Genomic DNA, 27,755 nt, shown 5'->3' with positions numbered 1-27,755 from the left:
GGTCAGCCAGTGCAGTGCAGAGTTATTAGCAGTCATTTGGAAGTAAACAGAAATTCATAACCTAAAAATATTAAAGAAATAAACCAGAAAAAATGGAAGAACAAGAATTTGCTGTTTTATCAAAAGATTCAAGTGGAAACATTTTAGTAGATGTAAACGGATTTGTCACATGTACTTTTGAAGGTACGAAAATTAATTATATAAACATAAATATAAGTAAATATAAAAACTTTAACATATATATGGGTGTTTCTACGTAAATAGCGTTTTTTCAGATTGCAAATCTCTCAATTTCAAACATACCTAAAAAAATTTTTTTTTCCTGTTTTTGAGTGAATATAGAAGCAGAAACATACCCTGAAAGCCAGCGTACTACAACATCAAAAACCTGAAAGTAATGGCTTATTCATCAGTGATCTGGTAAAGTGCGGTAATGAGTCGACTTTGCATGTCTAGTAAAATATTGAATTACCTCAACAATGAGTGATTTTGAGAGGAAATGTCAAAAAAATTCCTAAAATTACTTATTCCCGAGATAAATTCACAATTAGCAAAAAAATTCAATTTGATAAATGCCGGTTTACCATTTTCGTATGGAATTAGCAGATTTTGATATTCTTACATAAATATTGACGTCAAGGAATTGGGAATCTGTCAGTTGACTTCGTGATTTAATAAAAATACAAACATGAATCAATATTTATTGGTAAAAACCCATGAATGGCCAGGTGAATGACATGCCAGTAGACTCCCTACTGAAAAAATTCTATTGAGGTCACAATTGAGAACTCAACAAAAAATGTATTTAAGAACATAAATAAGTTCTTAAATGAAATTATTGAAAATTTCCTCATATGAGATCGAAATTAACAGATCATATGTGACAAGTAAAAAAATTTTTTCTTAGAATTTTTAAATTATAATAAATATAATTAAACTAGTATAACATAATATCCATATTATAAATATTTTATATCCATATATTATAATGTTATAAATTTTTATTCAAGTATTTCATTTACATGTTTTATATTACAATGACATTGTTAAATAGGAAATTATAATATTTATATTGTTATTATTCTTTCTTTATTGGGATTTAATATTCGAAATGTATTATATAATATATAATTTATAAATAATACAACATGCGAAAAGATAACTGTGTAACCACATGTTCAGAAAACAAATTATTAATAAAATAATAAGTTTGGCACAGCAGCAATGTACATATTGTTTTTTATATTTATATAAACACAAATTTTTTCTATGTCTTTTGTTGCAACTGTGCGCAAGTCCATGTCAATACTTATGATTTTACATAAATAATTACTTTCAAGCATTGGTACCGCATTTATGTTATTACATATCGTAAGTGCAATGTTAGATTCAATATCAAGAATAAACGAAATGATTTTGATGTACTTCCCATCGACTAACTGAGCATAAGAGTTATTTGAGCGATTATTCTGTTGTAAGCATGACGTATACAGACAACCACATTTCACTATTCGATTATAAGTTTTAGCTGAATGTACTGAAACATTACATTTCAATGCTATATCATGTTCCATAGCATTTCCTGAGCCAAAATACATAATGTTATCATGTTTTATACATTTTTTAACTCGCATAATTGTGAGATCTTCACAAAAGCTATTTGTTGCTTCGGATATATTATGCTTCATTCTACTTTCTACAATTGACATGCTACACTGAAAATTAGCATATCTTATAATTTGTTGATTTATTCCTTTTGCACTATGTATAGCATTTAATAATTTATTATTTTTCGATTCAAATGGGAAAGTAGAATGAGCCCATAATGGACCCCAATTATATACACTTTTGCTAATGTGTAATAATTGGTGCACATTATATGTCATAGCACGCTTTTTGTACAATATTTCTACACCTAGCACAAACTTATGTAGCGACTCATCAATTCTGTCTAATTCCTCTATTGATAGGGAAGTTTTTAAAAGGCCATATAAACTTTCTGCTAATAATAACCAATGCTGCAGAATTTCATTATTTACTACAGTTCCAAATAGAGGTACACTGTAGTATAATAGCCAATTTTCCCATTCTCTTGCTTTCCAATGGTGTCTATCTTTTAATGATCTTGTTAATCGACATAACTGATTTGGAACTTTAATTTCAAGCAAAAGAGAATTTAGTTGCTCAATGTCACTTCTCTTCAGTAATTTTAAAATACATTCAGTTATTTGTTTTGCAACTCCGGCTAAATAACAGTGCAAGTAATCTGGTACAAAACCATCAATTATGTTAAAAAATGGAAAATTAATTAGAGATGTAACATTTTTTATACCCATGATAACAGTTCCGGATTTAATAGCTCGTTCGCCGTTTATTATCGTACATACAACGTCTCTCTCTATTGGACGATAATGAAGAATTGGAAATCTCACGCATCCGTCATGCCATTTTCCAGGATGTAAACACCAACTACAGGAATTGTAAGCATTGAATTGTACTAATCCTTGCATTGGAGCACGAGCTACAGCATCGACACAACATATGAGCATGTATAATTTAAGTAATCGCTTCTCTCCATAGATTGTACATTCTATTCCCTTTTCGTTCAACATATTTATTTCTTTAACAAATATATGTAAGAAAGTATTCATCTCTGGTTTATTCTTACCAAACCACATTCCACATGTTATCATGTTTTTCAACCGGAATTGAGGTGGTAACTCATTGATTTGGATTTGTATCGGCCATATAGAATCCTGAGAACTTTCAAATCTTGGTGCACCATCCGTATTGAATACAGCAGTGACATATCGATTTCTTTCATGTTCAGATAAGTTGTTTACAAACTTTTTATAACAATATCCATCATAAATATCTTTAATTTCTCCAGTTTCATTCAGCCTCTCGTGCACAATATAATTATAATAATCTTTATGGCTCTCTATAAGATTTGAAATTTCTTTTGCAGGATCAAGAATCACAAAAAAGTTAGAAGAAGATAAATTTGAGACATTAATTGATGAGGCGCACATATTACAATAAACCTCATTACCAATTTCTGTTTTCTTTCCCAAATAATTGTTACAATTAGGACAAATTGTATGGAACTGTGCCTTATTTTCAAAATTAAACAGTTTGTCGATGAGATAACGTGATTCTGGCAATATAGGACTTACAAATATATTATTGATCAAACTTATTAAATTACTAATTGCAGTTAAGGGTAGCATGTAAGTATTACTAAACTGCAATATCATTAACATAAGTTCAGCACAATTTGTTTTAATCGGAGTTATAATTGTTTGCAAATTATCTGAGATTGAAAGAAATTCCAAAATATTTGTAGCTGTTGTCTTGGAATCTAAGCTACTAAAATATTCTTCATTACTCGACGAACATTCCTGAAGTGAATTAAATGATTCCGATTTGTCACAAATTTTTACCTAAAACAATTTATATAATAATGATGATGTTGAAATTATAAATACTAATAACTATATAAAGTGTCCCATTTTAAAGAATCCAGGCAAATATCTTGAAAAATATAGAAGATACGGAAAAACGTTTCGTACAAAAGTTTTATGACTTCGAGACGGACATAAGATGGTACCATTGTTTGGACCTTGGATAATCATTTGAAGGTCACATAAAGATCGCCATCAATCTCTTAAATTAAACCCCCTATATTTTATTACATTTTCTTATAGCTTACCTCGAGAGTTTTTCGAAACATTATAATGAAGTATTTTTTCATTAAGTTTTTTTTGAGTTAAAGACTTGAAAGTTACAGCACCGCCGGCATTAGCATTACCCAAGGTGTACCATACAAAGATTGCCCGGTTGGATTTACATTTCTTTTATATGTCTTTGTTTTTTTTATAATAACTGTTCAAAAGCAGAGATGCCAGAACAGTTATTATAAAACGCGCGCGCCACACACACACACACGTAACTTTCAAGCCTTATAACTAAAAAAATACTTTATTATAACGTTTTGAAAAGCTCTCAAGATAAGCTATAAGAAAATGCAATCAAATATGGGGATTCAATTTAAGAGATTGATGGTGATCTTTATGTGACCTTCAAACGATTATCCAAGGTCAGACCAATGGTATGTACAATCTTATGTCCCTCCTCGAAGTCATCAAACTTTTGTACAAAATATTTTTCCGTATCTTTCATATTTTTAGAGATATTTTCCTGGGTCCTTTAAAATGGGACCCTGATGTATATTAGGGTGTTTCTTATTTATACGATAATACAATATTCTTATATTTACATTTTTATAGATATTATACATTTTTTCGATCTAAAAGGTTAACAATTGGTATAAGAATCACACACAAAAAAGTTCAGATCATAAAAATATATAAGAATATTTTATCATATAAAAATAAGGGACATTATCCTAGTATATATCGAGTGCTTTCCAGCTACGGAACACTGTGTTACACAGCATCGCCCAGTGAACTCTATACTATACTGGAAAGTAAACTGTCGTGCTTAGCGCTAGGGACAGAAAAAAGAGAGACGGGTAACTTTCTTCCGTTTCTGTCTCAATCCAGCAATTTTTGATTGGGCAATAGGACTGGCAAAAGAAGAACTGACAAAATGAGAGAAAAGAACGGGTTCAGAATAATTTTCACTATCACTTGTAATATTTTCTTCTATAGAAGTTTATATTTCGGTATAGTATAGACTTCATTGGTGTCGCATGATGTCTTGCTTTCAGTTCCTTGTCGGATCCACGTGTATGAAAGTATGAACTAATCGTATAAAAGAATCACTAAGCGATTGCATTTTAGCTCTATACGATTGTGTCGACTTGTGTCGTAGTTGGAAAGCAATCGGTCAATAATTCTTTCATATGATTGGTTCATAATGTTCGTATATACTTGGATCCGGCGAGGAATTAAAAGCAAGAACCAATTCATAGTTGGTTCTTATTTCAAGATCATCGTAAGTAATGTCTTAAGATGCTAATATGGCTCTGTGAGTGGCTTATGACATCTTAAGACTGTACTTAAGATGATCTTAAATATAAGAATCGACTATAAATATCGGCCATATTTGTACAAAAAATTTTATAATAGAGATGTGCTATAACTTACTTCCTCAATAACATCATCATCAGTTAAAATTGTTCTTTCCGAAGAAATGTTTATGTTATTAATATTGTTGTTGTGCTCTGCTTCTTCACAATGTTTGTCTGCAACCTGTACATTTACATTAAAAATAAGGACATATTTTGGCTAAAACAACTTGAAACGTACAGAAAATATTAAACACAAGAATATTACATTTTCATTTTGGTTACGTGTCCTAGCCCATCGTTTCAACCTGGACTTTTGTGAAGCAGTAATTGCATCGTCACCCTCAATCAAATATCTCTTTCTGGTATTTCTTTTATTCTGCATTCTGTAATATTTTAAAATTGCTATTAAAGTCTGTAATCAAGGCTGCGGTTCATTTAACGCAACAAATGCTTCGAAGCGTTAAGTGGACCGTAGTGTAACGTATCTTTTTCGAAATCTGTATAAATATGAAAAAATCGCACAATTCATCAGAAATTCTCAAACATACAGATAGAATGTACTGATATTATAAAAATCTTCATCCAATTATTTTTTAGAGTATCTGAGCAATTTAACGTATTTTCTCAGAATTTTGCATAAATCTAAAGTATAAAAATTATTAGAAAATTTCTAAGAAAATATGATAAACAATGATTTTTCATCAGCGTTAGTTTACACCAATTATTTGATAGGTCAATTACGTAGTAAATAATTAGAAAATTAATTTAATAATTGGCTGATCAACTCAATACTACTTGATATGCATTTCAAATGATCGATGTAGACCTATATCGCAGTAAATACCAAACAATAATAATATATAACACTGATATAATTTTCCGTAAAATCGCCTATTAAATAATCCCCGATAGAAATATGACCCAAATATATATTGTACAATAATTGCATCACGAAATAGAGGAATCTCACATTTTGATGCACTAAGATGCTGCATAACGCAGCAGTTTTGTCGGGATAAAATTTCTAAATAATATTTGCCAAAAATTTATCAATTCAATTCAGGATATAAATTATACACAATCATGCAGTCTCAAAAAATTATTTTTTGTTAAAAAGTTTTGAAAGTTTTTCTTTTAAAATTATAATTTCAGAATATTGTACTTTTTTTTTAAGCGATACATATTGATTCATTTTTATATTAGGTAATTTCTTTCCAAATTAAATTATGAAAATATTCCGCTAACATGATTTGCCATTATGTTATAGTTTTGCTAAAATACTATTTAGAAATAAATTGTGCAAATATATTTATAAATATTTAATGAAAAGTATAAATTTCTACATATATTGTTCCAAATGTAGACACATAACAGCATTCCAAATTTCAGATTTTGTCATGTAATTTTGTTTTTCTATCGGGGATTAATTGTCTGATACACAAACGTATTACATTGCAAAATTGCAAATTATAATATTGCTGTAATGCTACTATTTTTTTTTTTGTTAGTTCTCTCGGATGAGCGAAAATTAGTGCCTTCAGCTAATGCTACTGTTAGGTTTGATTAGAGGTTAGCTTGAATGGAACAAAGTCAGAACTTGCATACTTCTAAGAATTTTTTTACTCACTATTTTTAAAACATATTTACCGGCAATAAAAGTATGTAGATGCTAATTATTCACTCTTCTCACATAGCGCGTTGCTTATAAGTTTTCAAGTCGTTATCCTTTAAATTAGTACAGATGATCGCACATTAATGCCTTCACTTCATCCAGGCCTTTCAAAATATACTTTGTACAAATCACTCAAGAAACAGTTTTAATATGACGCACATAAACACAAAGTATTCGTCCTTCTTACAATTAGATAAACGTACTGAACTTGTTTGAACTGGTCAACTGGGGGTGTGGGGGTGCGTTCGAAAACGTCACCCGGGTGCACCACGAGTGATGAAAATCTATAGCATGCGTCACGTGCACTATAGGATTTTCTAGGGTTTTTATCCATTGGGTGAGGTTTTCGAACACAGCCCTGGTGTAAAACGGGGCAGATGGCGGTTACGCATGCGACAACTCGTGCCTGGCAACACGGCATCCGCCTATTGGTTACCGATCCCTACGTAGTACGAGATACACGCGGGCTCTTTTCACTTTTGATGTCGTGCTCGAGATCTCTCGCGAGTTCGCGACTTTACCCGGTAACCCGGTCTCAGTAGTACGCAGTAGTCTGAGATTTAGCAATTGTTGCTTTTGTCATATTACTGCTGTTGTCGATAAATACACGTTGTGATTTCTATTAATATAGTGTTATTATACATATATCCGTGAATATAACCTAGTGTAAAATACATTTAATGAGAAATGAGCGGAAAACCTACATTCGCTTGTATCAGATTTATGGACACAAAAACGGAAAGTTTTTGCGTGCCAATAGACTTCATAAAAATCAAGAATAGCAAAAAAAAACTGGTATCCTTTAATCCAAAAGACGAGAGTGATTTCCATAAACATAATATATATTTCGTAAAGTGGCAGTGTGCAAATAAATGCAACGATGATCACGAGCATGATGGATATTACAGAGCTCAAATTGGATTTCTAGCTGGTAATAAGACAATTTAGTATTCATAATAAGTATCATTTTTTATTTAAATTTAAGTCATGTTTCAAACACATTATGTAAAACAATTTATGTAAAAGTTACAATACATAAAATAATGGAATAACTATTCTTTGTTACATATAAATTCTATTTAGTACTTATTATAAGTAGCTCAATAAAAAAATAAACAAAACAGCTTTTTATAGTTTAAATACAGGAAATAATTATGATTTTAGAAAATGAAGCTGTCGCTAAAAAACGGATGAAGTGCGAAAGAATACGCTATGCCTCACAGAAGGTGGATGTAACAAGTTCCGATTATAATGAAGATTCCTCTTCTGACACACAGGGGTTGTGTCGTAGAAAGATAGTAAGTTTATCTTTACTTACATTACTATAATAGATACAAAAAAAATAATTATTAAGAGAATCCCTCATCCACCTTTTTTTTATGCTGTTCATTTAACATAACGGAAGGAACGTAGAACGAAAATCGTGATTTTATCTGTAATACAGACGGCTTAGGCATCTCTTTAAATGTACTTTTTCAGATTTTTTGCTATTAATAAAGCAAGGAGCACAGACTTCTGTATAACGCATAATGCATAAGGCGTAAGGAAATAAACCAATCAGAGTTCTCCATAGAAATGAAGCACTCTGGTTTATTTCCTTATGCGTTATATGTAGAAGTCTGTGTACCCGCTTAACATTTTATTTCATATTTAAAATATTGAACTTTATTCAACGTAGGACGAAAAATCTATATTCTTCACATTGTAAAGAAAATTAATTATTTGTAAAATTTTAATAAAAATACTTTGGAGTATCCCTAAATGTCAAACTTGTTATTTTGAACTACTGTTAATTATTTCAGAACATGCAAATAGTTAGTATTTCTTTTTACTTCATTATTTCATTATTTACTTTTGGACGCTTTAGAATACAACTTTTTTGCAGTTAAGAATACTTGCAACGAAAAAGATGTCAAGACAGCTATTATAATAGTGAATTCGGTTGCACATTAAAGTCGTTGTACACAAATCGATGTAAAAATATGTGTTTAATACATAAACACGGGTTAAGCCACGAAAATTTTGAATATACTTTACTGTGCTGTTTGGAAAAATATTTATTTTATCATTCGAGATATTTGCATTTCACTTTACACTCAGCTTACATCAGTGCACAACGGCTTTAAAATACATTAATGCGCATTAATGTGTCCAACCGAATTCGCTGTAATAGATTGTAGTCGTCATGAAAAAATTTTCTACAGTGTAATTTTTCTCGTGTAACAGAATATTCTAGAATTAAACAGTTACTTTTCTATTCATATAAAAGACATTGCATAACACTTTTTGCAAATATATATAAATATTTTTTCAGCATAAAACAGACACCGTAAAAAGAAATGTGGCAATAACAATTGCCCAGGAAGTTCTGCAATCATACAAAAAAAGTAATTTTCTGAATGAAAGGCCAAAAATTAATGATAACTCTATAACAAGTTTCGCGAATCAACGTAACATTCCTAATGATGTTCTACATAAAGGTAATTGATAAAATTTAAGTTATGAAACTACATAGTATTTTTGAAGAAATTATCCGAATTAGTACATGAATATATAAAGATTGTTGCATAATGAATATATTTGATTAATGTGCTACAAATATTGAAATGTTTGAAATGCTCTTGTTATTTATATATCAGATATCAATGTTGAAGACAATGTTGAAGACAATGTTGAAGACAATGTTGAAGATAAAAGTAAAGACAATGTTGAAGACAATGTTGAAGACAATGTTGAAGACAATGTTGAAGATAAAAGTGAAGACAATGTTGAAGACAATGTTCAAGATAAAAGTAAAGACAATGTTGAAGATAAAAGTGAAGACAATGTTGAAGACAATGTTGAAGATAAAAGTGACGACGATGTTGAAGACAGAAACCAACAGGATGTTGTAGATGATGTTTCTGATGACGTTTCAAAGATTTGTGATAACGGACGTATTCGCCAAAGGTCAAGAAAGATACATCATGTTAAGAGAAGATTATTTAATCGGAATATATTGAAATCTTCTAGTGATTCTAATAATGGTAAGTAAAAATCAAATTTATAATTAATAATTAATAATTTTTTGCACTAATTAATTTTAAACCGAATAAGTAACATTTGCTTCGCCAGAAAGAATAATAAATACAATTAAGAATTTTTAGTTGACTGTAACTGGCAATGATTATAATCGTAGCAACGATTATACTCGTCGTGACGAATCGTCACCGCGTTTCGACCAAGGATTCTTGGTCATTTTTAAATTGATGTAATTTTAGATGCTTATAATATAAGCGTCTTGATTAAATAATTAAATTCATTGCGAAAAATATTACCTCAGCCAGGGTTCGAACCTGGAACCTCCCTCATTCCGTGCAGGCGTCGTACCAACTCGACCACCGAGGCATGTAAAAATGACCAAGAATCCTTGGTCGAAACGCGGTGACGATTCGTCATGACGAGTATAATCGTTGCTACGATTATAATCATTGCCAGTTACAGTCAACTAAAAATTCTTAATTGTACTAATTAATTTTAGTTAAATTTCTTATGTAATTTTATTCAGATTGTTACATTCTTATGCTAATGTACAATGCAAAAGAAAAAATTTATAATCAATGTTTTTTGCATGAACTTATAGCAAGTACAAGTAATGAAAACGTTAGATGTTTATTTGAAGAAGAGAATAATACTCGGTGCTCGGAGCAAAATATAGATGACAATGAAGACAACGATGTGTCATGTGAAGGACAAAGTGGTAAGTAATATTTTGCACACACACACACACACACACACACACACACACACACACACATTATATATTATATTCATATATATATATATATATATATATATATATATATATATATAATGTATGTAATAATATACCGCTTATATATAATTATTCCAACGACAGATACGACTTTTATACTTTACTCCAATTCCAATTTTAAAACCTAAGTAGATAAATGTCCCATACTGTTAGCACATAATAATGCCCGTATCACACTAGCGATTCGCAAATTGCGTCTACGTTTGCGTTTACGTCTCTTGACCAATCAGAAAGTAGCTGTTGGCGATTGTGATTCGCGATTTCCGTTCTGATTGGTCAAAAGACGTAGATGCAAACGTAAATGCAATCGCCAATCGCTAGTGTGATACGGGTATAACGCTGTTTCTGTAGTATATTGGTTGTAATTGGACATATACTGAATTTAAATTATTGAAACAACATCCATCAAACTATCTCCAATTATTATGAAGCCGCTATTAATATATTATTATTTTATTTAATAAAATCTATGTTTTTTATAAACGGAAACGACATATGGAAGAAATTATAAGAGACATATAAGAGAAAAAATATCAGCATATCCAAATGACAAAATTAGTTGAACAAATGCAAAATTCTGTAAACCAATAATCAAAGCAAAAGTGCGCATATTGATGAATGTTATTTAAATAAGAATTAATGAATAATTTTTTAATTAAATATTATATTATAGACTATAGTGTTTAAGAAAATTCTTAAACAATTTGGTCCAAAATAAATTTTTCCTGTAAAAAAACTTGACTAGACTTAGGTTTTAAAATTGGAGTAAAATATAAAACTCGTATCTGTCGTTTGAATAATTATGAGCGGTACATAGGTATAACTGTATATAATTTTGATAATCCATTACATAATCTTAGTAAATCTATTTGGAAAAATAAATGTCACAAAAAAGTGTTCTTGATTGTAAAATATCTAATTTATGTTTTTACTTTACAACGTATTACAAATGTATTTCTATTTTTTTAATACGTTTTAAAGTAAAATATATAACGAATGTTAAGACTGATCTTTATTTTTTAGTTTCACAAAAGTTAAATAATAAACTATTGAAACGAAAAAGGATACAGGATGCTTTGGATTATGTAGATTCTTATAATACTCATAAGCGTTATGAGACAATTTCAAATAAAAGGGTAAGACATTTGTTAAATTATTTTAATAAAATATAGCGTGTTACTTGATGTATCTGGCTATTTATTAATTATATTACAACGTTTCGACCGGGAATTCTAGTCCTCTTCAGGTTCAATATTATAGACAAATTACAGAGTGACCATTGTGGAAGCAATAAGTCCTATCTATAAACTAAAAATAATTACAATTGTAATATTGATTGAAGAACGAGTAATCCTATTTTTCTATTTTGTGTAAATAAAATTTCCATGTCATATTGGTCAATCAATAAATTAAATATCAATAAATTAATATAATTAAATAGTCAGATACGTCAAATAACACACTATATTTTATTTTTACCAATTTTATTGTAAATTATTTTAATTACAAGTTTAAAATTATTTATATAAACCTTTTCTACTTTGTTTAGTGAATTAATTAATGAATTCCTTCAGTTTTGTTATTTTTAAGATATCTATTTAAAAAATATATTTTTAACAGACATATTTAGGAGAAAATATATCAGTGGATCTATTGTCTTGGCAAATGACCAAAATGCAAAGGAAGCCTTCTTTATTTTTTAATGATGTGTTGGTTCATATTTGGCCACCCAACATTCTGAAAAATAGATGCCTTGATAAAAGTAGAACACGTTATAAGTCATCCAGTGGCACAGTTAAAGTACTTAGTCCAAGAAAACTGTCTTTGGCATTAAGTAAGCACAATTTTTTCTTTATACAATTTTTCACTTATGTTTTAATAATTTCGTGGATTTTTTGTAGGTTTGTATAATGACTACCTACGTGAATTAAAAATGAAAGATGATATACGATTTAAATGTTTGAATGATTCATTTAAAATAATTTGTACGAAAATAAGAGATGTACGAATAAAATATAAGGATCAGAGCGAGACAGAGATGGCAAATGAAAGAAGAAGTGAAACAAGCAATTAAAATAACCTGCAGTTCTTACTGTTCCTAATTTACGTACATACTAGTACCTACAAGTTTATATATTTGTTTTTAAAGATAATAAGATACATTATGTTTTGTTTTTAAATAATGTAGTTTATTTGGATTTTTTATATATTTTGTATACATCTCTTGTATGTGCATATGCAATACTCCTAAAATAATACTAATGGACCAAAGAACAAAAATTGAAATTGTTTCGCCAAAAATATTTAAAAAATATATTTTAATAAATATATACACTTAATTTATGCTCTATTTTTGAGATTTCACCTTTTCTCTTACTTTAAAAGACTAAAATTTTTAAACTAAACTTTTTTAGTGAGAAATTTAATGAGAATTATTATGAGGAATTTTGCAATAATCGTATTTGATTTCTCATAACAGTTCTCATTCCATTATTTATGGAGTTCTCAATTGTGATCTCAATAAAATTTTTTCAGTAGGGCTGACATTTCATGGTTGAATTAATCTCACTTTCTCCTGAATTGACGTAAACCAATTTCCATTAAAAATTAAGTTTAGCCTACCGAATATCATCAGAATTTTACCACTAGAAGGAAAAATTTACTGCGATATAATAAAAAAAGATGTGCCAGGCAAATGACGCGTAATTTTATGACATACCTTTTCTCAAGTGAAATACACGATTACGATTGTATCACGCTCAAAACAACAAACCACCAACAATGTAAACAACACACCTGATGTCCAATTCTTGAAATCTCCACACCAGACTCCCATTGAATCGATGCAACATGGCGGAACCGCGGTAAAATTCAAAATGTGCAATTTTACTCCATATGTCCGGACCAAGTTTGAAGCCGGTTTTTTCGGTTCCAAAGGGAGATTTATGTTTAATAATGATGTTAAAATCTTAGTTCTATATTATGATTGAATGAACATGGGGAATTTTCAATTAAGTTTGCAATTGGAGGGAGTAAGTGTAACTGGAATAGAGAATTTTCGACAATGGACAGGCCAGGTAACTGACATTTTTAGGAGTTTCTGCATGTTTCCATTGGATAAGCCACTCCCCAATTAACAGATTATTGTGCGATACTTCAAATACGATGCAGTAGTGAACTTTCACAACGCTTGCTTACCCTCCTCTCAATCATGAACATATAACAAGCTTGGACAGTAAAAAACGCTATTTACGTAGAAACACCCATATATGGTATTTCAATTATTTTAATATAATAAATACATATAATGTAAAAAATTATACATATAATGTTTGTTAATATTTATTTTTTAAGGAGGTTCGCAATTTCAAGTACCATATAAAAAAATAGATTTTACTTGTGATGGATTAGAATGTACTGTTGACAATAGAAAAGTATATGTAAAATTACATGAAACTACAGACAATACATCAATAAATAAAGAAAATATAATATCTCCTCCAGTAATACAAAATGAAAATAATACGATTATACAAGAAAAACGTAGGATAGATGATACTTTTGCTTGGACCGATGCAAGTACCAAATTGTTTTTAAGTATATACAAAGAAAAAATAGAACTTTTGATAAACCAAAAAATCAAAACAAGAAAAATATTATGGGACAAAATACGTGGAATTATGCAATCAGAAGGATACAATGTTACAGTTATTCAAATCGAAAACAAATATAAATCTCTTAAAAGATCATTTAAAAACATGATTACAAATAATAAACAGACGGGCAGAGGACGTACATGTCCATATCAAGCGTAAATTTCAATTTTTATTGTAATTTGAAAACTTGTAATATACAAAGGATTAATATATAAATTAACATTATTTATTATTATAGGGAATTAACAGAACTCCTAGGTTATAAGCATAATGTAAAACCTTTGGCCGTTTCTGGCAGAGAAGGTTTAATTTTACGAGAAGATGTGAGAGCAAGTACTAGGTGCGCAACTAAGTTTCCGGGTTTTTTTGATCAATAAAAAATGGAAAATTTCAAGAAAAATACAAAAAATGGTTTATTCAAAGTATCGTCCCTCGCTAGCTATACATTTTCGCCATCTCTCTGGCAATACATGAATACCGCGACAATAAAACGACGCGTCTTTGGACCGAAACCATTCATCCAACCAATTTTGCACTTCTTCGAAATTGGTCAAGTGTAGCCCAGCCAAGCCATGCGCCATCGACCGGAACAAGTGATAATCGGAAGGCGCCAGGTCTGGCGAATACGGCGGTAGCAGATCCCATTTCAGCGTTTTGATGGTGTCCTGGACGATGGAACTGCGATGGCACGGAGCGTTGTCGTGCTGCAATATCACTCGTTCGTGTCTCGTGTCCCATTCTGGCCGTTTTTCGAGCAATGTATGGTTTAAATTGATCAGTTGTTGTCGGTAGCGATGCCCATTGACAGTTTCGCCCGGTTTCAGCAGCTCATAGTACACGATTCCTTTCTGGTCCCACCAAACGCAGAGCATTGTCTTCTTTCCAAAACGATTTGGCCGTGCCGTCGATGTTGATTCTTCACCAGGTGAAAGCCACGATTTTTTGCGTTTGGGATTCTCTAAATATATCCACTTCTCATCGCCAGTAACAATTCGATGAAGAAAACTCTTTCTTTCATGCCGCAAAAGCAAAATTTCGGAAGTGGCTCTTCGATTTTCCATCTGTCTCTCAGTCAACTCATGCGGCACCCATTTTCCTTCCTTTTGAATTTTTCCCATGGCATGTAAACGTTTGGAAATACCTTGGTGAGTCATGTTTAATGCCTCCGCAAGTTGATCTTGTGTTTGCGTATCATCTTCATCCAATAACGCTTGCAGATCGGCGTCCTCAATTGTTTTTGGTCTTTCGGAGCGCTCCTTGTCCTCAGTGTCGAAATCGCCACTTCTGAAGCGTTTAAACCAATCTTCACAGGTAGTTTTCGATGGTACATGTTCGCCGTAGGCCTCCTCAAGCAAACGACGTGCTTCAGCTGCATTTTTTTTCAAGTTAAAGCAGAAAAGCAAAGCTTCCCGCAAATGCTGTTTATTTGGCACAAAACTCGACATCTCCGTTGTTAGAAAAAATATTTTTGCGTTGCGATATGTGTTTATATAACGACTGGTTATTGTTAACAGATGTCCAAGCTATAACTTCAGACAACTTCAGACATGTAAGTCGAGTACATGTGTTATTGGTGCCATCTATGTGTGAAACCCGGAAACTTAGTTGCGCACTTAGTACATCTCAGTAGGTTCAACATTTAATATTTTTCTTACTTAAGAAAAATATATAAATAAATATTAATATACAGGGGATAGCCCATATACATAATTCTTTACAGCTTATTATCTTGGAAACTATTTTATCGATTTTAAAGGTCTTGAATGTTTAAGTCTTGAATTAGATCTGAAGACCTTTCAGATCTACACAATTCAAGACCTAAACCTTTTAATGAAATAGTTTCCAAGATATCAAACTGTAAAGAGTTATGTGGACTACTCTGTATAATAATTAATATGATATTAACATTTAATGAACAGAAATCTATATGTTATATTATTGTAGATTTATTTCTAATCCAAATACAAATTTAGATGAAAATTCAAACATACTCTCTCATAATATACAAGAGGAAAATGATAATGCAATCGAAATAGGAATGACGAGGGACACTACTACAGGAAATAATTATACCAGCAAGGTATAATGAAATATATTCCATTAATGTAAAAAAGATAATTATATATAATTTCTAACATGTTACATGTGTATATATATATACAGGGTGTATCATTTTAAGTGATTCAGCTGAATATCTCTTAAAGTAAAAGAGATTGGAAAAATTGCTTCAGACAATAGTTTTATGGTTCCGAGAGAGGCAGAAGTTGGCCACATCAGTTTAATTGTAGGTGGCACCACTTTCTAGACTTCTGCATGGCGGCCATTTTTTCAATTGGCAGTCAATTTTTTGTTTTATTGAATGTTGTAGCTGGCATTGAGACGAATACAACGGTTTTTTTTTTTGAAATAGGATCATTTTTCACTGAGTTACAGAGTTCCAAATTTACAATTTAAGTAAAAAGCTTCCACCCCCATGCAGTGTACGTATTTTGTGACTCCAAACCGCCCTCTACCCCCCTCTCTCTCTCTCTCTCTCTGTGTGTGTGTGTGTGTGTGTGTGTGTATGTGTGTGTGTGTGTGTGTGTGTGTGTGTGTGTGTGTGCGCATGCTGTGCGCGCGCGCGTGTGCGTGTGCGTGTGCGTGTGTGTGTGTGTTGTTCCTATCCGTTGTCTGGACTGATTCTGTTTGATGGTCAACCAGCTCCAGACCGCTTGACACACATTTTCCCGTGCTTAGAATTACCCAGGATGAACGACGTGGACGTGACGGGGCTTTCATCCCTGTGGGGTGCTTTATTTACGTGAGTCCCCTTGCCTCTCACGATTCGGGGTGCTTGATTTACGTGAGTCCCCTTGTCTCTCACGATTCGGGGTGCTTGATTTACGTGAGTCCCCTTGCCTCTCACGATTCGGGGTGCTTGATTTACGTGAGTCCCCTTGCCTCTCACGATTCGGGGTGCTTGTTTAACGTGAGTCCCTTTGCCTCTCACTTCGGGGTGTTCGTTTTACGTAAGACTCCTTGCCGCTCATGTGTGTACGTGTGTGCGTGTGACGGATACCAGGCTTAGAAGCGCTCATTATTAAATTTATCCATTTAATAAATTTTCGAATAAACTACCATTCTGTTGTAAACATAAACGGAGCCGTTTCTGAAAAATTGTAATGGTAGACAACAAAACTTGCCGAGGAATATTATTGCAGGCTCTTTTTATTCTGTTTTTCATATCCTCTCGAGTTGTCGGAACTTCTTTGTACACTACATTTTTCAAATAACCCCACAAGTAAAAATCTGGTGAAGTTAAATCTGGAGAACGTGGAGGCCACTTCGTAGCGCCAAATCTGCCTATCCATTTTTCATGGTACACTTCATTAAGGTAAGCGGTGACTATTCGAGCCGAGTGAGGCGGTGCTCCATCTTGTTGCCACCACATTCTTTGACGAGTGTTGAGATCAACCTCTTCTAAAAGACCTGGTAATTCGTTTTGCAAAAATGCAAGATATCTTGCACTGTTTAAATTGTCTTCAAAAAGGTAAGGTCCTATCAAATAACCATTAATTATTCCACACCATACATGAAGAGTCCACCTGTGTTGATTGTCAACCATGTGAGTCCAATGAGGATTTATAGGCGACCAATAATGTGAATTGTGCCTATTTAATTGGCCGTTATGATGGAACATAGCTTCATCGGTAAACATTACCGTATTATATTATATACATTTATTTATCATGTGGCATGTATATAATGTTTTCTTAAAAGCGAAACCTTAAATATTGAGCAAGTGGAGGATCTTCACCTGAAACACACAAATGCAATAATGATTAATATAAAGCAATGTTTATTCAATATTTTGTATTGAAAAAACGAGTAATTTACCAGTGTTCTTCTTTTTCTTCCTCTTCAAAGGCCTCCATATCGAATAAACGACGTAATCCAAAAATATCGACGTCCCCGGAAGTTTCCCAGATTACAGCGTTGTTTTCCTGGTCATCCGTCCTAAACCAACGCACCCAACGCTGGCTCGCCAAATTTACGAATCCTCGTATATTTATCTCATGCATGTATATCTGGCGCTGAAAACAGAATAAACAAAAATTTAAAAAAATGTAAAATTTATGAATATTTTCATACGTACCGGATTGCGAGGGATCCGAATCCTCACCATATTATTTACTTCTATCAAGAGACACGGTAGTGTCTCGCGCCAAGTACACGCGGAGCGAGACCGACCGTGACTCTTTTACGCGACGCGACGGGTTGCGAGTACTCGAGATGTTGAGATCTCGATAAACGAGTGAACGGATCAAGTTCTAAGTAGGCTTGATCGACAGCTTGGGGTCGAAATAGGGGGGGGTTTCTCTTATAATATTCCGCTACGTGCCCTACGAGCGGAGATATTGCGACGCAAAGTCCAAATGTGAAAAATTTTATTTAAGATACTCCTCCTAACGCCGCGATATCTTGATCACGTGATCAGAGAAAATGTCCCTTTCACTTTTTCGCCACTGGCGGCGCTTTCGCGCAGTGCAGATATAGTGCGTTCATATACGTGTTTGTACTGCGCGCAGTGCAGATGTACTGCGCGCAGTGCAGATAGTTAGTGCGTTCAGCGTGCTGTCACGTCACAGTCAGTTCACTTAACCTATCGAGAGATACGGTAGTGTCGGAGCGAGACCGACCGTGTGACTCTTTATATATATTGACAGCAGAGAGCTGATACTGAGATCAAGGAGTCAAGGAGCCTGTTCACACGAGGCGTTTCTGCCGCGCGATTGCGGCCGTGCGTTAACGTTTGCACGAGCCGCACGCTGTCGCGAGGTAAGGTGCGACAACGCGCGTACGCGAAACGGTAGTAACACCGTAATCGTGCCGGCGATATACTGAATTTGAATTGCTTCGTGCTTATCTGGAGATTTCGTATCCCTACATCGTGTTACCACCGCTGCCGGAAAAGAAGGTTCTCTACGCTTGGCAGAAAGTGACGACTGACACGTTCGATCCCGACTTCGTTGATCGCAGAAGAGCTGGACTCGAGGTACGTTTCCGATTTGCAATTATAACAGTATCGTGCGATGAATGTTGTACTAACCTCAAAGTCGGAGCATCCTTGCTCACCGGGATCGACGTAAAGTTTTAGCGGATTTTAATCTTCCGAATTAGCGTCGCAACAATATTAGTCTTCCATTATCTATTGCCTCACAACTTTTCGATTTTAATATTCTGTAGCTGTATAGTTATTTGTACACAATCGTGATATTAATATACATCAGATTGTTCATGTTTTTGTGCTGTTACAGTTCTATGATTTAGAGGAACTGTTTCGTAACGGTGGCCCCGTGCCAGATACAAATTACATATTCCTGGGAGATTTTGTCGATCGGGGCTACTATAGCTTAGAAACGTTTACTCGTCTGCTCACATTTAAAGCTAAATGTCCGACAGGATAACGTTACTACGCGGTAATCACGAAACTAGACAAATCACGCACGTTTATTTGGATTTTACGGTAAGTGCGCAACGATACTTTCTTTTCTGGGCTTTTTTTACATTTGTGTATAATAAAGCTTTGATTTCATTGGTCTCTTCATTTTCTGTTCTAGATGAATGCCAAAACAAGTACGGCAATGCTAATGCGTGGAAGTACTGTTGTAGGGTATAACTCCACTTTTGATTACGCTCGAATAAAATTCTGTTTTAGTTAATTGATGAACAGGTTCTTTGTGTACACGGTGGATTGTCTCCAGCTATTAGAACACTAGATCAAATTAGAACGATTGAAAGAAATCAAGAGATTCCACACAAAGGTATTAATTGTATAAAGTGATATGTCATTGCAAAAGTTACATAATAATAAAAGTTACATGACTGGATATTTACTGTTATTGTACAATAATAATAAAATATCGTTGCTTAATTGCCATATTACAGGTGCTTTCTGTGATTTGGTCTGGTCCGATCCAGAAGATGTAGAAACATGGACAGTAAGTCCGCGTGGTGCAGGCTGGCTGTTTGGCAGCAAAGTGACTTACATGTTCATGGAAGTGAGTGATCTTAAACTCATCTGTAGGGCGCACCAATTAGTTCAGGAAGGTATGTCTTTGCTCAAATATTTCTGTCGCAGATTTTTTTAAATATCTCGGAAGTATGTATTGATGACGCATATTTTTATCATGCAGGTTATAGGTACATGATTAATGACAAACTCGTCACAGTGTGGTCGGTCCCAAATTATTGTTATCGATGTGGTAACAGCTAGTATCATGCAGTTCACGACAGTGGATCAGAGATCACCAGTGCTGTTCCAGGCAGTGCCTGATTCCGAGAGAGTAATCCCACCTCTAATGCCCACTCCGTACTTTTTGTGATCTATCTTAGTGGCTCATCTGTACGGATGCGGAAGAGAAATGTCTGTGTCTAGACTCTACGGAATCACATGATTTGATTGGCCGGATCCAGGCTGGTACCATGACGGACCCACACATTCATGAGAATATATCACTGATTATATACATATTACTTTAGAAAATTTTGATTCCCTTAAAAGAAATTATTTGATGCGTTCTACGATCAAAGTACGATACTTAGAGAGGACTGAATTGTCGTGTGATTGATCTTATTCAGGGAATGTTCTTTAGATTTTTTAAGAACTTTATCAGGTTTTACATGTTGTAAAGTTAATTACATGTTGTAAAGCTAACTTTTATATATCTACATAGTATCTGCCATTGCATCAGCCTGATTTTTGTAGCTCGAGAAAAAAAAAGAAAACGATATTTTGCATCAGAGCAAATGTGAACATTCTGTGGTATAGACGCTTTTGCTGTCTACTATGTACATTCTGTAGAGCATTCATATCTCAGAGCAGCATTCTGGACTTTAATGTTCAAAAGACTAAGAGCTTTTAAATAATTTATGAGCGCGAATAACGCAAATAGTCCAGTGCTGTGTGTGAATATAAAAAGAAAAGAAATATCACGTTTAAACATTCCGGCAAAAAGTACACTCTCTGAGTACAGTAAATGCTTCTCTGACATTACAATCGTTGTGCGTAGAATTCAGATTTATTAAAGCGTGAGCATATATAGTACTGTTAAGGTCTTCCTGAACATATAAATGATCTGTTGCTGGTTTAGGTACTGTGTGTGCTGCGTACCGTTCTTTTTTCTTCTAAATGCGCAATCGGTGTTCTTAGCAAGAATCGTAAATTCGGCTCTTTTTCGCCGAAGTACAAATAGCGTGTAGCAGTAGCCAAAGTTTTCCTGCTTAGGTAAGGAAATCCGATAGCGGGATCGTTATAGCATCTGTAGAGAGTTGTCTTATTATTTTTATGCACATGACATTTTTTTACGCTTAATTTTAAGAAATTCCGAGCTCAAATATTGTCTTTAACCTTTAGAGGCCGGGAAAAGGACTTGAAGAGTTTTTTTTTTTTTTTTACTATTTTTCCCTTATTCAACACACAAATTTTGCCCGAAAACATCAAATAGATTGTGTTTTTTGGGTGGTCGATATTTCGACCACCCCCGGCCTCTAAAGGTTAAACTACCTTGACACACATTAATGTTCTTTTCAAGAAAGATATCCACCGTTCGTTCGTCACACACACTTCTCTCTTTTATATATATATATATATACATATATGCCAAATCGCTGTCGTATTGAATAATCGTAATTAACTAATTGTCATAAGTTCATTAATGTAGGGAGCAACTTGAAAAGAAAAAAAACCGAGACCCTTAGCAATGTGCCTCTAAATTAATAAGCGTTTGTGTAATATAATGATACGATATTGATATGACATAATTAATGGAAATGCACCGGCCATTGCGTATCATAAGCCTGAATTCTGACCATCGATTTTTGCTAGCTCACGATAATTCCTAACCGATCACAGACCCGACAAATATGGCATTGGCATTGTGGCACAGGCTGTCAAGTTGAGACTACTCTATTTTGAATTTTGTGATATAGACCGAAGGAGGCGTGTGCAATGGTCATGTCGATGTTTATAACGACTCTCCTTGTCGCACCATACGAAGAGGTGTTTTGCGAAGATCCGTTATTCCAAGAAATGTAATAAACTTTTGAACAGTGCCTTCAGAACTATAACACGACGGTCTACTAGAAGTATAAATGCTTTCTTATTCTATTTCATATAAGCCTTCCGCTATTGTTTTGGAACGAGCCTTTGCTTTTTCGCGAAACTTTTCTACGATATTTACGTTTTACGATTTTACTACCTTTTAGGTCTACTCTTACAATTTTACATCACGCGCGCGCGGTATATTCTCTATTTGTACTACATATTATAACGTACAATTACAATTGCGCGATACTTTACGCGAGTAATGTATTACATAAGGTAGAGAGGAGCGCATCTAGAACGAATTGGGACACGGAGCTTGCGTTACAAACTCGACTCGCTACATTTGCAGCCTCCGAGTCGTGAAACGGTTTCGCAACGACGAGAACGCCCTACGTGCGGTACGGATATCATTAGAAATCCTTAAAAAAAAAAGAAAAGAAGTATTAGCCTCTGTATCTATTGGGGTGTTCGCGGCGTTTCGTTTACCGGAATGCCTCTGTCTGTGATCGCTTTAATCTTATCGAAGTGTCCAAGCGCTTGCGGCGACTCGATATTAATAATCGGTAAGCTCGCGAGAGAGAGAACAAATAAAGACAATTTGCAAGATAAAAATAAAATAACGAAGACTAATTTAGCTTAATGTGCTCCGTGCGGGAGCTTGAACACTGCGCATAATCCTTAAAGATCTCACAGGTGGACACCATTTTAAAACGATCATCATGTACCTTGAAAGTATAGACTTTGTTATGTTAATGTAATGAAGAACGTTTGTAATAAAAATTCGCAAAAAATCGCACTTGATCGCATTGTCAATAATAGAGAAGAACACGATCGCATAGTGCAGACCAAACGCTTTGGACCAAACGCTATGGTACATGAGCATATTTACAGTTCGAAGACCAAGAGGTAGAGCCGCGGGGATACGACGACAAGAAGAAAGATGTCGTCAGCTAACCACCATTGGGGTAGACGAGGCAGAAGACCGAGACAGTAACATAATTATTTTTAAGCCGTATTTTTAAGCAGTAATATAAACCGTCAGTATTATATATTCGTACCTCTGACCATACACATATGAACACACACATACAAAGTGAATATGTGAATATGCTACGTTTCTTATACATACATGAAAACATAATTGCTAAATAAACATTTAATAAAACTATTATATTGTTATTTACTTCATACTTACCAAATCAAGTTTTATTTAATATGTAGGGTAGACCGGGGCACGTTGTCACACGGGGCACGTTGTCACATCGGCTTTATTTAAAAAACTAATAACCAGAGGGCAGCACCCGTCATTCCCAAAACGTGTTAGTGTATGCCCATCTTTGGTGTGTTTACAGTGTTGAGATTGCTCCAGCCGTGTTGACGTAAAATCAACTTGAAAGTTTTTTGCGACCGTAAGTAAAATTTTATTGTCTAACATTCAACGTACTGGACATGAAGCTTATGTTTTTTCAGAATAGACCTTTATATTATATTAAAGTATGTACTTTTACCTACCGCGTGCAATACCTAACCTTATGAATATCTCAAACGTGTTGGCCATGAGGCTGTTTGGAGTAAAAAAATGCCCTCGGGGCACGTTGTCACGAATTTTAATGTCATAGGTGCAATTGGGATATGGTGCGCTCCTACAAACAGAAAACTGCGAGAGCCGCAGTAGTCGATCTAGAAGTAATTCGTCTTGCTGTTAACGATCAATAAGTTGCGCATTCGAGTGGAATTCTTGTATTTAGATTAAGACGAAAACTTCGTGCTTTTTGTACTTTTTTGAAATAAAATAAATGTTTCTGTGAAGGATTTTACTTTTTTACATTGCAGCGCACTATAATATATTGATATTTACGTTAAATACAGTTTGGATAACATTTTGCATGCAATTACATTTGATGTGACAACGTGCCCCGGTCACGGGGCACGTTGTCACAAGCGACCTGTCGTTATTTATTGTTATGTAACAACTGTAGAGTAACAATCACACAAAATTCGATACTGTCCAATTGAAGCTGAGGGTTCACTCGAAATTTTGGCATATCACAGTACTCTCAAATATTGAATGTAAAAAATACAAAAAATATTGAAAAAAATGTGTGACAACGTGCCCCGGTGTGAATATGTGAATATGCTACGTTTCTTATACATACATGAAAACATAATTGCTAAATAAACATTTAATAAAACTATTATATTGTTATTTACTTCATACTTACCAAATCAAGTTTTATTTAATATGTATAATCTATTGTAACTGTAAATAAATTTATTATTTACTGTATAATTAAATGCTGGTACATTCAAGAAATTTGTAATTCTGACCTGGATTTATATCCTGTCTAAACTACACATGTATGTTTAAATTGATGTTTTACCTAGTTATTGCACCAATAATGTTTAAATAAATCGTAGCTTTAGTTTTTAACGCAGGAAAAGAAAATTTAATGTTTAAGCGCTAACCAATGTTGATGCATTTTTCTGAAGAAATACTTACAGATTGATTTTGTTGCATATTCGAAATCTAAAATCCGAGCATGCTAGAAGCACTTTCATTATCTTCAATGTGTCAGGTATTTAAAAAAAAACACTAAATTTATCTTTAAAAATAGGCAAAATTCAAGCAGCTGTAACTTTGTTAAAAATGAACAAAATTTAAATTTAAAAAAAGGATTTTAAAGCTTGAAATCTCTACTTTTGAAAGTTTTTATCGTGGATTGAATAAGAAATGAGCATTTTGACTTTGATTGCTCATAACTTCCTTAAAAAACATCGTATTACAATTCAAAAAACAGATTCTTAAAGCTGAAACTTTGCTTTATTGAACGGTATAATTGCCAAATTTTTTAAAATAACAAATAGACATGATACAAATGGATGAAAATAATGTAAATTATTTTTAAATGCAGAGTACTTAAAAGTACAAAAAAACATAAAGAATAAATTTGTTTTATTTGTATCATGTCTACATGTTATTTAAAAAAATCTATTTTCTTAGAAATAATAGTCTGTAACACCTTTAGCTTTACAATCTGTACATACTGTTTGTAAGATATACTCTTTATAAGACTAGTTAGAAGAGGATGCGTAACACTACAAAATGCATGATATCAGTACAAAATTACCTTTTTCAAAAAAATTAAAAAAAGGGCGCCAAGTACACGCGTGGTTGTTACCTCTGAAAAAAACCAAGTGGTAGTATCATTAATTTTATCTCACAAAATTGTCTCACAAAAATTGTCTCACAAAATTGTCTCACAAAATTGTCTCACAAAAATTGTCTCACAAAATTGTCTCACAAAAATTGTCTCACAAAATTATTAAATTACAAAATTGTTACTTTATTCAATCCAAGTGATATCTATCTTAACAAAATTATTAAAAACAGAAATCGTTTTGGTTCGACCCAACTGGCCTAATAATTAATATATTTAAACTCACAACGTTTCGAAAAATTATCTCACAAAATTGTCTCACAAAAATTGTCTCACAAAATTGTCTCACAAAAATTGTCTCACAAAATTATTAAATTACAAAATTGTTACTTTATTCAATCCAAGTGATATCTATCTCGAAAAAACCTAAATAACAAGTGGTATCTATTTAAAAAAAAATATGTGAAATCTTTTAATACTGCGCCAATTACAAAGAGAGAATATATATATATATATATATATATACCTTATAACAAAATTATTATTATATCACGAAATTGCGTTACCAAACTCAATCCAAGTGATATATATATTTCAAAAAAATATATGAAATCTTTAAATTACGCCAACTACAAAGAGAATATATATATTGCTTTGAAAAATAATTGTAGTGCAACTACTCTTAAAAAATAAAACAAAATTGTGTTACCTAACTCAACCCAAGTGGTATGTATCTTTGTATTCCTGAGGATCTTTCTATCAACCCAAGTGGTAGTAGTTTTAATTCTCCTTGATAAAATTATAATATTACAAAGAATCATTTAATCATTTTAATCACAAAGAATTAAAGAGGTAACATTATAAAATAAAAATATTTAATTAAAATAAAATAAATAAATTTTTCTTGTAAAAAACTTGGCGCTGCTTTTTTAAGGTTAATCCAGACAAACTTGCATAGGTGCATAAGCATATGCATAAAGAGATGGATTGGTCTATTTCCTTTTGCACATATATCTGAACCAATAAATTTCTTACGCTTATGTTTATGCGCGATGCAAATTTGTCTGGATAGACTTTAAAAAAGCAGCGCCAAGTTTTTTACAAGAAAAATTTATTTATTTTATTTTAATTAAATATTTTTATTTTATAATGTTACCTCTTTAATTCTTTGTGATTAAAATGATTAAATAATTCTTTGTAATATTATAATTTTATCAAGGAGAATTAAAACTACTACCACTTGGGTTGATAGAAAGATCCTCAGGAATACAAAGATACATACCACTTGGGTTGAGTTAGGTAACACAATTTTGTTTTATTTTTTAAGAGTAGTTGCACTACAATTATTTTTCAAAGCAATATATATATTCTCTTTGTAGTTGGCGTAATTTAAAGATTTCATATATTTTTTTGAAATATATATATCACTTGGATTGAGTTTGGTAACGCAATTTCGTGATATAATAATAATTTTGTTATAAGGTATATATATATATATATATATTCTCTCTTTGTAATTGGCGCAGTATTAAAAGATTTCACATATTTTTTTTTAAATAGATACCACTTGTTATTTAGGTTTTTTCGAGATAGATATCACTTGGATTGAATAAAGTAACAATTTTGTAATTTAATAATTTTGTGAGACAATTTTTGTGAGACAATTTTGTGAGACAATTTTTGTGAGACAATTTTGTGAGATAATTTTTCGAAACGTTGTGAGTTTAAATATATTAATTATTAGGCCAGTTGGGTCGAACAAAAACGACTTCTGTTTTTAATAATTTTGTTAAGATAGATATCACTTGGATTGAATAAAGTAACAATTTTGTAATTTAATAATTTTGTGAGACAATTTTTGTGAGACAATTTTGTGAGACAATTTTGTGAGACAATTTTTGTGAGATTTCAATTACGGGCAAGTTGCCTACTCATATCCACTGTAACAAAAAAAGAATGATTATTTTAAATATTTAAAAATTATTAAAAATATTTTAAATATACAATTATGTAAACTTACTCCTGCAGCTGGATAAGTAATTTCGATATGGTCTTCTATTCTTTCCACACGTTCGGCCATAATTGTAATTTTCAATATGCAAATAATTTAAAAATAACAACAAAACTTGTTCAAAAAGAAATCACTAACTTTTGCGAAATTTTCATGAAACACGTCCGAACTGCTCGGGGACTCGACGAGACTGAATTTAACGAAGATTGCAAAACGAAGCGGGGGTAAAATGTCACCAGAGAAAACAATATGGTAACAGTTTAAAATCGGACAGCCCCTTACGACGAAAAGAAATAAAGATGAAATATGTCTCGCACTACAAT

At 32.7% G+C, this 27,755-nt stretch overlaps 3 protein-coding genes and 1 pseudogene across 4 annotated transcripts; 3 read left to right on the top strand and 1 right to left on the bottom strand.

Annotated features, from left to right (window-relative positions):
• Window positions 1-44: 44 nt before the first annotated feature.
• LOC139783124 (uncharacterized) lies at window positions 45-16,263 on the top strand. Its single transcript, XM_071722256.1, has 4 exons — window positions 45-183; window positions 13,876-14,332; window positions 14,416-14,517; window positions 16,122-16,263. The coding sequence occupies exons 1-4, from the start codon at window positions 93-95 to the stop codon at window positions 16,261-16,263; spliced, it is 792 nt and encodes a 263-aa protein (XP_071578357.1). The 5' UTR covers window positions 45-92.
• Window positions 984-6,923, bottom strand: LOC139783128 (uncharacterized). 2 transcript variants are annotated; one of them, XM_071722259.1, is made up of 5 exons: window positions 6,683-6,923; window positions 5,301-5,418; window positions 5,112-5,216; window positions 2,669-3,443; window positions 984-2,469 (listed from the first exon to the last, which is right to left on the bottom strand). In XM_071722259.1, the coding sequence occupies exons 2-5, from the start codon at window positions 5,415-5,417 to the stop codon at window positions 2,429-2,431; spliced, it is 1,038 nt and encodes a 345-aa protein (XP_071578360.1). In that variant the 5' UTR covers window position 5,418; window positions 6,683-6,923; the 3' UTR covers window positions 984-2,428. The 2 variants fall into 2 exon arrangements, 1 of the variants encoding a protein (XP_071578360.1); XR_011721131.1 differs by having other exon boundaries at window positions 984-3,443; window positions 6,663-6,917.
• LOC139783127 (uncharacterized) lies at window positions 7,059-12,860 on the top strand. The gene is made up of 7 exons (XM_071722257.1): window positions 7,059-8,005; window positions 9,022-9,187; window positions 9,347-9,733; window positions 10,330-10,446; window positions 11,545-11,657; window positions 12,142-12,355; window positions 12,423-12,860. Exons 1-7 carry the CDS (start codon window positions 7,862-7,864, stop codon window positions 12,593-12,595), a joined length of 1,314 nt encoding a protein of 437 aa, XP_071578358.1. The 5' UTR covers window positions 7,059-7,861; the 3' UTR covers window positions 12,596-12,860.
• Window positions 16,264-18,863: 2,600 nt separating the features above from the next.
• On the top strand, window positions 18,864-23,432 carry LOC139783126 (serine/threonine-protein phosphatase 6 catalytic subunit-like; annotated as a pseudogene).
• The last annotated feature ends 4,323 nt before the right edge of the window (window positions 23,433-27,755 follow it).

The sequence above is a fragment of the Temnothorax nylanderi genome, unplaced genomic scaffold (genome assembly GCF_030848795.1).
Source record: "Temnothorax nylanderi isolate EJ_2023f unplaced genomic scaffold, tnyl_v1.0 TNYL_tig0471_pilon, whole genome shotgun sequence".
Classification (NCBI taxonomy): Eukaryota; Metazoa; Arthropoda; class Insecta; order Hymenoptera; family Formicidae; genus Temnothorax; species Temnothorax nylanderi.
The sequence above is the reverse complement of the archived record's forward strand: the minus strand, read 5'-3'. Positions and strand labels throughout refer to the sequence as shown.

Excerpts from the sequence above, each read along its gene's own strand:
- LOC139783127 (XM_071722257.1), top strand. The coding sequence starts at position 7,862 with ATGATTTTAGAAAATGAAGCTGTCGCTAAAAAACGGATGAAGTGCGAA. Across the intron at positions 10,447-11,544 it reads GTCATGTGAAGGACAAAGTG|TTTCACAAAAGTTAAATAAT; the intron begins GTAAGTAATATT and ends TTTATTTTTTAG. Across the intron at positions 11,658-12,141 it reads AGACAATTTCAAATAAAAGG|ACATATTTAGGAGAAAATAT; the intron begins GTAAGACATTTG and ends TATTTTTAACAG.
- LOC139783128 (XM_071722259.1), bottom strand. The coding sequence starts at position 5,417 with ATGCAGAATAAAAGAAATACCAGAAAGAGATATTTGATTGAGGGTGAC. Across the intron at positions 5,217-5,300 it reads CACGTAACCAAAATGAAAAT|GTTGCAGACAAACATTGTGA; the intron begins GTAATATTCTTG and ends GTAAATGTACAG. Across the intron at positions 3,444-5,111 it reads ATGATGATGTTATTGAGGAA|GTAAAAATTTGTGACAAATC; the intron begins GTAAGTTATAGC and ends AAATTGTTTTAG.
- LOC139783124 (XM_071722256.1), top strand. The coding sequence starts at position 93 with ATGGAAGAACAAGAATTTGCTGTTTTATCAAAAGATTCAAGTGGAAAC. Across the intron at positions 184-13,875 it reads TGTCACATGTACTTTTGAAG|GAGGTTCGCAATTTCAAGTA; the intron begins GTACGAAAATTA and ends TTATTTTTTAAG. Across the intron at positions 14,518-16,121 it reads GATGTGAGAGCAAGTACTAG|ATTTATTTCTAATCCAAATA; the intron begins GTGCGCAACTAA and ends ATATTATTGTAG.